This window comes from Mastomys coucha, unplaced genomic scaffold, assembly GCF_008632895.1.
Source record: "Mastomys coucha isolate ucsf_1 unplaced genomic scaffold, UCSF_Mcou_1 pScaffold23, whole genome shotgun sequence".
Taxonomy (NCBI): Eukaryota; Metazoa; Chordata; class Mammalia; order Rodentia; family Muridae; genus Mastomys; species Mastomys coucha.
The window spans coordinates 67,397,066-67,408,937 of record NW_022196906.1 but is presented as its reverse complement, the minus strand read 5'-3'; the positions used below and the strand labels follow the sequence as shown (position 1 = coordinate 67,408,937).

The following is an 11,872-nucleotide window of genomic DNA, read 5'->3' as shown; positions in this document are numbered from 1 at the left end:
AAGTTAAATCAGCCCTTCTAATCATATTAAGGTATATGCTTGGATACTGTTTACATCTGATTGCTACCAGGATTGAGGAAGCTCACACTCTGGTGTAGCCCAGTGCATGGGAGGATTCCAGGGGGTTCTAAAGCTCCTGGTGCCGTTTAGAGAGGGGTATATGCATAGTACAAGCAGGAACTAGGTTGCTGAGTTTATTATTATAAGAACTGTGTAACCCAAAACCAAACAGGGAGTCCTAAGCTAAAGTGCCTTCTATGCTTGCTAGCCCAAAGGCCCGAGGGCAGCTGTCTGTCAGGCTTAATAATCAGGAAGGGCATTCACACATATCAAGTCTGTCTTGAGAATCTGAAAACATTGTTTTGTTTTTCGAGACAGGGTTTCTCAGTGTAGCCTTGGCTGTCCTGGAACTCACTCTGTAGACCAGGTTGGCCTCGAACTCAGAAATCCACCTGCCTCTGCCTCCCAAGTGCTGGGATTAAAGGCGTGCGCCACCACTGTCCGGCTGAGAATCTGAAAACATTTTTAGGCAACGCAGTCACAGCTTTGTTTTTAAAATTAGAATAGAACTTTATTTGTGGAATTGAGATTTTGAAAATGATTTTATAGTTTATGCAATAAATTTCGATACATTAATCTGGATATACATTTACCATATAAGAAAAAATTTAAAAACAATGTCAAATAGCTTATCATTAAAACCAATTGAGTTTAACTTGATACTTAAAAGGAATAACTTGAGCGGTATAAATAAAATCGAAAACAAATGCCATTTGGGTTTGCTTTTGTAATGCAATTTTGTGTTTCATTTGTTGGTGGTGGGGATTAGAGAAAAAGAAGGCTAAAACACTTTTTCTAGAGAAGTACAAAGCCTTCCTGTTTCATGAAAGTGACTCCACAATGCCCCAGTGGTAGAATGTCAATGAGATGTTTGCATGCGCTGGCATGGGGGCTGTGGTGTCCCAGCCACAGCCAGGGTCCCTCCGGACTATTACTACACACCTGGGGTAGAGGTGGGGACTCGCCTGGTCTCCTTCACGCAGGCTCTAGTGAAGTCACTGAATCATCCAAAGGGAAATGGGTGTGAGGAAGAGAGGAAGCTGTGTTTCCTAAGCTCTGCTGTGGATGAGTTCTCAGAGGCGACACTCAACAACCGTGTACAATTCCGTTTTCACCCTTAGTTCCATACAATGGGACATTCCAGATAACACATTGGCCCATATTAGTGTTACTTTGCCACTATGGAGAAAGTGAACTTTGACGCGGAGATCCATACATGAACACACACATAAGCCAGCACACATTAGGATCATCCTCGCCTACTCTGAATCACTTTTATTCTAGGTGAACAGGCTTACTGCGAGGGGAGACAGCTGACTTAGACTCTGGTGGCTTGCAGTAAAGTACCTCTGTAAGAACTTACCAGAGCCTCAAGAGACAGAATGTGTGGGCACAGCTATTCACATCTGCCAGATGGGGAAACTGGCACCCTGTGCTGCAGGCTCAGCTGGCCAATGGTAAAGTCAAGACTGGACGGTGGCCATGCCTGCCTGACTCTGATCAAGACACTCTGGAAGCATGCACTGGCCTGGGGGTATCTTTCCCTGACGAACAGATGGTGTGGCCTATGGAAAGTGTTTTTTTGCTGCTGTCACTGAAATCCCTACTATGGCTGACAGCCACTAGTCATGTTAAAGCCAACAAGCTTAAATCAATGGCCCCAAGTATTTCTTGCATCTTCCACAGGCCATTCTGGGAAGTTCATAACACAAGCTTGCACTAACTCATTACATGCCACACTGCTTTTCTCATATCTAAGAGCGTTTTCCATATAATCACTAGTGTAAGATGAATAGAAGAGCCTTAGCAGATATGATCTTGCAGTCGGACTAGGACCTCGCTTTCCTGTCCTTCTGCCTTATTCTGCAAACTCCTATTTTCCACTGTTAGTAAAGTCACCTACATGTTTCTAAGCTTGAGGATGAAGACGGAGCTGGATTTTTGCTGACAATTTTATCTCAAGGGCCTGGTACACAGCCAGCCATCACTGTTTATGTGTGCAGTCTCATGCATGGGATCTCTTCCTGTACTTCAACATGGTTACTGTGGGGTTCCACCTGTAGCATTTTGCCCCTAGGGTTTTTGATTTTTAATAAAACATAATTCTCATAGGAAAACGGTATTTTTTTTAGAAAGCATAAGAAACCTGGTAACAAATTCATACAAATTATGCATTGAACTACTCTTTGGTTATTTTAAACAAATTTTTATACTAATGTGATACTAAAAATATAAAAATGCAACTACAGAAATTCGCTTAATCTGTAAACATAATGAACTCCGTAAACACGTATGTACTACGTGACTGCAAGCGTGAAGAGTGGCTGGTAAGGGCAAGTCATACATGTAACTCGGTTCTTCACGGCATGCTTAGAAACACTGCGTTGTGGAGCTTGCTTCGTGTTTGAAGGAATTCTAATGCACTAACACATAATGACTCTAGCCTTGAGAATGCACAGGCAAAAAGGAGGCCTAATACTTACTACACATTGCAAATAAAAGCTTGCTCCACTTGTCTCTAGAATGGCCTGTAGGCTCAAGCTGCATGCTAACAAACATGAAATACTTCCCAAGTGAAGAGTAACTTTTTTTTTTTTTTTTTAAAACAAGTGACTTAAGTGACTAAAAACACATGTGATGCATCTTCCAAAGCGGCTTCAAGGTTCTAGGCGATAAGGTACACTAGGCAGGTCTACAGAATAAGTAGCGACATGTGGTACTAAGTATGTCGCGGTACACTAATCACTAAAGACTTTCTTTGTCCAAATTTCATCTTTAAAAAGCATCAAATTCTTCCCACCAGCTACTCATTACAGATACTTCACAGTTGGAATCTCAGTAGTTTCAGAAGGATGTGCCTAGCAAGATGAGATACAGTCAGAACTCAGGCATACAGGACTCACATCCTGTCCTACACATGAATCCCAACAACTAGACAAAGTAACTGGACAAGTGACCAGGTCAGCATGGTGGTGGCTAAACTAATGGATAAACTGTCCCCTGGTCTCGGTGGGAAGAGCCAGTGGCCATCTTTTAGAAACTATCTAGAAAATGTTAAAATGTGATTTTGTTTTTGCTTTTGCTTAGAAACTATGGTGTACAAGACACCACAGCTTGTTCCTGTAATCTAATCAACCCCATCAAAGCCCTGTGTGTTCTCAATCGCCATCTGAAGTTTATCCCAGAGTTCGTCAAAGGATTCATAGGGTGGCAGGTCCAGGCGATTGAAGCTGAAAAGATGAGAGGATCTGGTTAGAGCTGACAGATGGGGGGAAAGTCAACATGATAACCATAGTCCCACTGCTACCTGGTCAAGAGCGCGTTCCATCATTGCTATCAGAGGTCAGCCGACCTCTGTGCAGTCCCATCCTCACACCCCTCTCTGGATAACTGGGTTCCTTGACTATGTTATGTTAGCTTTCAAGATGGAATGTTCTCGCACTTTGGGGAAAAGGTCATTACCCATGGAACAGGGATATATATATATACTCACACACACACACACACACACACACATGGCCAACAGTTTAGTTGGGCCTATTCTTTTTTTAAAGATTTACTTTATGTGTATGAGTACACTGTTGCTGTCTTCAGAAGAGGATATTGAATCCCACTATAGATGGTTACGACCCACCATGTAGTTGTTGGGAACTGAACTCAGGAGCAGTCAGTGCTCTTAACTGCTGAGCAAGCTCTCTAGCCCAGGGCCCCTCTATCTTTAGCTGTCTGGATTTTGAACCCAAGCAGGATGGATTTCTGGATCTGTGTTCCTGTCCCTTCCTGTCTTCTAAGGCTGCCACACACCTATTATGAGGGCACAGCTGGGGCTGCTCCTAGGGCAGCAGGGAGCTACTTACCAGGTATGTGCTCTTGGCAGCTTATCAGGGGTGCCCCACTGTTCCACTGTGAAGGACTGTGGTCCATTCGAGCCTGTGGAGAAGATGACTTTCTGTGATTTAATTTACTTTACCCACAAGTCCCTAGACATTTTTGAAACACACTTCTTCACAGATAAAACTTGCACACACAGAAGATGAATCAGAAGAGAAAACGAAAAACGAACTCTCCCTTGTGCTAGGATTCACTGCTGAGTGGTCAAACAGTCTGTCACTGCACCTGAGGGTGCTGTGCCCGTCTGCTCCAGCGTGGCACACCTGGTGACACTCAGCTGTTTGCTAGGCCTGACCCAGCTGCATCTTGAACTAGGACTTCCTCCCTGGTACAGGAGGAAGGAAGGACCTCCTTTTTGCTTTAAATTCCAACTGGACCAGTTTTAATTTTTCCCTGATTATGTAATGTCACTGTAAAAACCTGAAAATAAGAGGATAAAACACAGCTGAAGAATGTAAGTCTTGACAACCCTAGTTCATGCGGTAGCCGTGGGGAGGGTTTTGTGTGGTTTCTGTGTGGTTTTCTTTTGTTTGATTTGTTTTTCAACATTGAATTTAGGGCCTCTCACATGCCATAAAAGCACCTACTACTGAACCACAGTATCAGCTTTTAAAAGATTTAAATTATAACTATTCATTATTGCTTCCTCTGTATTTTAGTGTACGTGTGTGGAGGTCAGAGAACAACCTGTAGGAGTTCTTCCCCACCTGTGGGCTCTGGGGATTTAACTAAGGTTATGAAGCTTGGTGGCAAGGGGTCGTTTGTTGTTCAAGACTGGGTTTTGCCAGCAGTGGTGGCTGCATGCCTTTAATCCCAGCACCTGGGACGCAGAAGCAGGTGGATTTCTGAGTTCAAGGCCAGCCTGGTCTACCGAGTGATTGAGTTCCAGGACAGTCAGGGCTACAGAGAGAAACCCTGTCTTGGACAAAAAAAGACTGGGTTTAACTCTAAGTCCAGGCTGTGCTGTAACTCACAATATAACTGAGGCTGGCCTCAAACTTCTGTGAATATGTGTACTTCAGATTCCCAAGTACTGGGGTTCCTGAGTCTTCCTCCTTCCTGCCTACGGCTGTAGCCCTTTCATACAGCCTCTTATGCTGTGCTGAGCCCCAACCATATAATTATTTCATTGATACTTCATAACTAATTTTGCTAGTGTTTAGACTATAATGCAAATATCCAATATGTGAGCCTCCAAAGGGGTCCTGATCTATAGTGTTTCTTGAGAACCGCTAGCTTAGAGCGTTCTCTGTGCATGTGACCTTGTTACACAGTCTATAATTTTTCTCATTATAGACATTTTAGAAGCCATCTTTTTCTTTAAGAGTTTCCAATTAGCTCTCTCCAATCCTCAACATCCCAAGTGCCAGATAACTAAGCTCACATTCCACTGTTCTCCTTAAATCCCAAAATCAACTTCAAATGTGCATGCACCGCTGCCAGAAGGTTTCTCAGAGGCATAACTTTCTATATTTGTCCTCCATGATCAGATCACAGCTATAATTTTCAGTACCAGGGCCGGAGAGAGCTCAGCTGTTAAGAGCCCACACTGTTCTTGCAGAGGACCTGAGTTAGGCTCCCAGCACCCACACTGGGTGGCTCATGACCTCCTGTAACTGTAGTACTCAGGGATTTGACATGCTCTTCTGGCCTCCACCGGTAAGCACATGGTATGCAGACATATATGAAGGAAAAACACTATTACACATAAAATAAAATGAAAAATAAAAGTAGAGGGGGAGCTACGTGTGATCTTATCTGGGGTGCCACTATCTTCTCTAAGAAAAAAGAACTTTCTGAGAGTCTCTACCCCACAGCTCACACCAAACCAAAAAAAGAGAGAATCAGGAAAGCTTGGAAAAACTTGATTTTAATTTAACTTTTTTTTTTTTTAATAAATTCCTAAGAAATTGTTGAGTTCTGCCTAACCTGTGCAGAATATGTTTAAAGTCCCTTCTGGATGCCTGAAATAGTGAATAGTGTTGAACCCTGTGTTTGCATGCGCATCTCACTTATAGGCATGTGAGTATGCTCTCTGCTCTTTATTGAAATATCCTTTAAGATTCTTGGAATCAATGACTGTGGTAGCTGAAGTAGTGGAAGGTAAATTCTTGGCTAAGAGGAGCAATTTAACTTTCTTTAGTGTGGTCCGAGTATTCTCTAAGGCGTAGAGATTCATTGCATAGATGTCAGCTAACACTACTACACTGCTGTCTCCACACAGTATGCGAGACCAGTGGTTCTCAACCTGTGGGATGCGACCCTGTTGGGGGTTGAATGACCCCATTATAGGGGTCACCTAAGGCAACCAGAAAACATAGGCATTTATATTATGATTCGTAATAGTAGTAAATGACAAATATGAAGTAGCAATGAAAGGTGAGCATGACAAGGTGAGCATGACTAGGAATACATCACAGGAGGCAGCGTCGGGAAGCTTGGGAAGGCAGAACTGGGCTAAAGGTGCTGTGATTTCTGGGACCACAGAGAACGCAGCTTAATGCTCAGGGATGGAAAGTAACTCAACCATCTGCCAGTTTCTCTGTCACTATCCAATTAGAAGTTAGAGGCACCATCCACTTCTCTTTTTGGGATAGAGTCTTTCACCTACTTGCAGAGTGCCAAGTAGTCTAGGCTGGCATTTTAACAATCAAGTTGTCTTCCAAGCCCTCAACTTAACTTTTTAAAAGTAAATTAAACTCAAAATGGTAGAAGCCTGAAGACTCCTCAGCCATGAGAGTGATGGTCAGTGTCTGTGGACTTCTGAGAGGACCACACGAGACCCTTACCATAGAGTTCAGCAAATCCATTCATAGGCACACGGGATGTGCCAGTAACAAACTGAAGTAAGCGTATTCTTTTTTCTGAATCCATCATCAAAACAGCCTGAAAAACAGAAAGACTTCTGCTAGAGAAGAGTACTGAAAATAACGGACAAATTGTCCTGGTAAATCCATTAGAGCCCCTGGAGGCAGTGGCAGCGGCAGGTGGATCTCTCTGAGTTCAAAGCCAGCCTCGTCTACAGAGTGAGTTCCAGGACAGCCAGGGCTACACAGAGAAACCCTGTCTCAAAAAACAAAAACACAAACAAAAATTCATTAGAATTTAGAGAATAATCACTATAGTTTTGTTCCTGTTCTCAAAAGAACAAAACTTATTTCTAAGACTTTTCTCTCAGAAATGGAGAGATGGCTCAGCAATTTAATGTTCTTGCAGATGGACTGCATTCAGTTCCTAGCATCCACATGTTGGTTCACAACTGTCTGTAACTGTACTTCCAGGAGAACCTTACTCCCTCTCTTTTGGCTTCTACAACTATCGCACACATGTGACCATGTGACACAAACTCATGTAAGTACACACACACACACACACACACACACACACACACACACACACACACACTCAGTTAAAACAAAACTGTTTGACAATTACATGTATCAATATTACTGAAGGTGTATCTGTAAGAATTTAGAGGAGCCATGTTGTAGGTTGTTCCACGTTCTAGAGAGTGTTCCCGTACAGGTGAACACTAACATGCCTCCTTCAGTCCACTCTTGAATGCTTTCCCTACTTACCTGTGGATACTGGAGGTTGGACTCACACTCAAAGGCATATCATGCAAAATTACAGGTCTGTCTGCTTTGCCAGTGGCATAGTATGACTGAATCTGTTTCAGATTACCTTCCAGAACCAGTGGATGACCTGGTGGTTCAAGCTGTAGCCATTTTTGTATTTTGTATGTTCACGCCAGTCGTTCACGTCCACATCTCCCAGACCACACATGAGAAGCTGCAGACAGTTATGTAGATAGGCAGTCAGAATGGTGAGCAGGAAAACCGGGGCAAAGCTCTGTGGTTTTGTCTCCCAGAGACAGGGTCTCATTATGTAGCTCTGGCTATTCTGGAACTCATTAATACATCAGGCTGGCCTCAAACTCACATCGAGCGGTTCACCTGCCTCCGTCCCTCAGTGCTGGGAAAGGCGTGCACCACAACATCCAGCCATAGCTGTTTTAACCTAAAGCATTTCTCTTTCTTGATCTATTTTATTGCATGTATATGTCATGTTGTGAGTGAGAAAGTTAAGATGACAGCTCGTGGGAGTCCATCTCCACTCCAGAGGTCAAACTCAGGTTATCAGGCTTGGCTTGCGGCCCTCCAGTTCTCTTTTTTAAAGACAGTGTCCCTATAGGCCAGGTTAGCTTCAAACAATGTAGCCATGGATGACATGAACTAATGATCTTCTTGCTTCTGACTCCCAAGTGCTGGATAGCAGGTGTGTACCACCACAACCTTTCTCCAGTGTGCTCAGGGCTTCACACATGCTAAGGTAGCACCCTCCGTCCTCCCTGTCCACAAATGGCTATCCTCTCCTTTCCTCCCCACTCTGCCACACCAGTGGTGCTGAGGGCTGGACTCAGGGCCTGGACTGTTCAACATTGAACTACATTCCCAAGCACAAGCACATGCAGAAACAGTTCTTACCTCTAGCTCATTTTCATCAAATATCTTGATGAGATCCTGTGGTATCAGTTCAAAAAATCCCTAGAAGGAAAGGAAATGTGTTGGAAGCTGGTTAGCAGGTGTGGCTATGCTCTGGTGGCACAGGAGTACTCACTCTCACCCCTACACAGATTTTGCCACTACACATTCATGAACTCTTCACTGTGATCTCAATATGGTTGTTCTGTCTTTTTTTCCTCAAAGTGGCTGTGTTAAAAGCCTCCTTCTCCCTCTTCATCCCTTGTTCACCACAGTACTGAGGCAGACAAAACCCTATACCCCATTGGCTACACCCATTGCAGGAGGTAGGACCCCTCAGCAGGCCTCATATCCTTCTGCGCTTCCTTAGCTCCCTGCTCCTCTCCTTCACCCACCCCAGCCTGCCCAAGCCTCATCTGCCTTACAGTAACTTCTCACTTCTTCCTTGCACAGAGCATGTAAAGCTAAATCCAGCCGTCTGTACTCCAACTACCCCTCCACACACTGCCACCTGCCTTGCTGCAGACAGACCCAAGGGAAACACTTTGTATTTCTATCCTATTTGATTTTGTCTAAAACATTACATTTGTGCCCTTATGTCTGTGTAAATGTATGTAGATGTCCCATAGCACGTGTGGAGGTCAGAGGACAGCTTGCAGGAGTCAGTTCTTTCCATTATGTGACTATATGTGCCCAGGGTTCAAAACCATGTCCTCAGGTTTAGAAGCACACAACTTAACCCACCGAGCCATCGCAGCCTGCTCTTAACACTACTAATCTTTCTCCCGACCCCCATTTTGACAGGGTCTTACTATGTAGCCCAGGCTGACCCCGGACTGGCATTTATCCTGTGTCAGTTCCCAACTGTGGCACCTCTGCACCTTTGTTACTTTCGTTTTCAGTCACCATTTAGAGGACTGAAGACACGTGTTCTCACTGGCACAGCCACCCGCTCATGGCTCTTCTGAGTTCCTCTAGTCCCCAGGTTAATCCCTGCTTTGCCCCTCTCTCCCCACTTCCCACTAAGATTCTAAGAATTCTGGAAGATGGCCGGAGCAGGAAGATTTGCCCAGGAAGGTATAGTGAAACTGACATAGCACCTGAACAGAGGTAACCAGCCACATGGCAGAATTAAAGACTGAAATAAATGGATTATCTTAAGTTATGATCCTGGTCAGAGAAGACCCTAGCCATGGTACTTGTAAATATATTTTGAATCTGAGTCTTACTTCTGGGAGCATGGGGCTAGAAGGAAGAATGGGACCCAACTTGTACACTCCAGGGAGTCCTTTACTGGTCCCCATGGGCTGCATATACATATTATTTTAAAAACATAAAATCAATTAAAAACATACTGAGAAAGGCTTTACAGAGCCTGCCACATCTTATCCCTCTCACATGGGTGGATCTTGGAAGTTTTGGTATGGCAAGAGAGTGTTGTGTACCTACCTCTTTAAAAGCAGCCATTTGCTTCTGGATACGGTTCACAAATCGCCATTGTATTACAAGGCTAAAAGGAGGAAAAAAAATAAAACAAAACATTTCTTTCTCTTCTCCCACGCCTCCCCATACAAACCAAGAAACAACTTTAGGATGTGTTTATTCTACTTAGAAATTCCACTCACGCCTTTGATCCCAGCACTTGGGAGGCAGAGATAGGAGGAGATTTCTGAGTTTGAGGCCAGCCTGGTCTACAGAGTAAGTTCCAGGACAGCCAAGGCTACACAGAGAAACCCTGTCTTGAAATAACAAACAAACAAACAAAAAAAAAACAAAACAAAACAAAAAAAGAAAAGAAAAAAAGAAAAAAAAAAAAAAAAGAAATTCCACTCAGACAGAAGAGCTGGGCCCAAGGCAAAAGCTGAACAGAAATGGGGAGAGCGAGGGTGTGCTTGTCCTAAGAAAATAGAGATTCTGGCACAGAGGAAGAAAGAGCAAGAAAAGGAAAAATCTTTTTGAAGAAGAAACGAAGAGGAAGAAGAGGAGGAGGAGGAAGAGGAAGAAGAGAAGAAGAAACAGAAAGTTTGTTTTGCAAGAAAAAGTCAGAAAAAAGCAACATGGAATTATTTCTAAGAAAATATTTAGAAATGAAGTACTCACTAGATATACTCCTTTTTGTTCTTATTGGTTACAACAGTCTCCGACCCACCAGTTTTCAGTTCATGTTGATGTGTCTAAATGAAACATGAATGTTGTTTTTGTAAAGAAAATGAGGAAAAAAGTATACATGAGTTACACTAGAAGCCTAGTGTTTTAAATTAAATCCATTCAAAAGTTAAGAGCTAAGAAAACTTAAATATTAGTTCTACTAAAATAAATACAGTGAGTCATGTGTCAGTGCGAGTACAAACGCTGGCTGAGAGACAGCTGAGCAAAAGAGTGTTTCAAGGGTGAACAGATGCCTACACGACATTGGTTGTACAAAAGATGTTTAGTATCTGAAAGTCCACAGACCTGTCCGAAAAGCTCTTCATCTATGATAAATCTTAGGTCCAGCTCCGTCGGGTCGTTTTCAAGAATCCATCGCAGAGAACTGTAATACTCACTATCCTACAATTAAAATTACACTCTAGTTAGTTAATCAATCAATTAATTTTGCAGTGGTAGGAATTGAACTCAGCCTAGAATTGTATATTCTAGGCATGTGCTCTATCACTGAGCTACACCCTTAAGGAAAAACTGCACTTAAGAAATCTGTATATATATAAAGAAATCTGAACAGCTGGAGAGCTGTCCAGTCAATAAAGCGTGTGCCTCACTGACCCTGGAACTGAGGTAGCAAAGCCCCAAACATTGCTGAGGTTTCAGATACTCACACAGACACAACCAACTTTTTATGTGGTACAAGGATGTAAACTTGGGTCCTTGTACTTTTTTGGTGCCCAGCAAATGCTCTTATCCACTGGCCCATCTCCTTAGCCCCTATCTATATTTTAACACGTTATTATTTATTAATTTCTGTTTTTAATATAAATTATCTGGGCTGAAGCCAATTCTGCAAGTACTCAGCTGCCCATCACGTTCTCCATACTCTAATGCGTAAGAGAGACCTACCACAGACTCCATGTCATGCAGTGTTATCAGTTTCTGAAGCATCATCTTGTAAAACGGGCGGATGAAAAACCCTTGTAAGAAACAAAGTATTTTAAGATGACTATTAATCCACCACCACCTCCACCACCACCACCACCTCCACGTCTGCTACTCGATGCTAACCATCCAACAGCTTGCCGTGATAAACTGCCATCCCAGCCACACGACCAATGAACTTGAAGTATGAAAGGTGATCTTCATTACACAAGCCCGAGTTAGGATTAATCTGTAGGGTGTAATTATCCCTGTAAAGACAACCAGGTTCATGTGATCCTCTCAATATTTCAAAGAACAAAAAATTTATGTAGACAAATGATAAGAAAATTTCCCCTTGTGTTAATTTT

The 11,872-nt window shown here is 43.1% G+C and overlaps 1 protein-coding gene across 3 annotated transcripts in view; it reads right to left on the bottom strand.

Annotated features, from left to right (window-relative positions):
• Nucleotides 1-545: 545 nt before the first annotated feature.
• Nedd4 (NEDD4 E3 ubiquitin protein ligase) overlaps nucleotides 546-11,872 on the bottom strand; it is an 84,925-nt gene continuing 73,598 nt past the window's right edge. For all 3 annotated transcript variants that reach the window (XM_031344626.1, XM_031344628.1, XM_031344627.1), the window contains 10 exons: nucleotides 11,652-11,773; nucleotides 11,490-11,560; nucleotides 10,890-10,985; nucleotides 10,536-10,609; nucleotides 9,885-9,945; nucleotides 8,439-8,498; nucleotides 7,636-7,743; nucleotides 6,741-6,837; nucleotides 3,918-3,990; nucleotides 546-3,290 (listed from right to left, as the gene is read on the bottom strand). In XM_031344626.1, coding sequence (XP_031200486.1) covers nucleotides 3,188-3,290; nucleotides 3,918-3,990; nucleotides 6,741-6,837; nucleotides 7,636-7,743; nucleotides 8,439-8,498; nucleotides 9,885-9,945; nucleotides 10,536-10,609; nucleotides 10,890-10,985; nucleotides 11,490-11,560; nucleotides 11,652-11,773 — 865 coding nt within the window. In that variant the 3' untranslated portion in view covers nucleotides 546-3,187. The remainder of the gene's footprint in view (nucleotides 3,291-3,917; nucleotides 3,991-6,740; nucleotides 6,838-7,635; nucleotides 7,744-8,438; nucleotides 8,499-9,884; nucleotides 9,946-10,535; nucleotides 10,610-10,889; nucleotides 10,986-11,489; nucleotides 11,561-11,651; nucleotides 11,774-11,872) is intronic.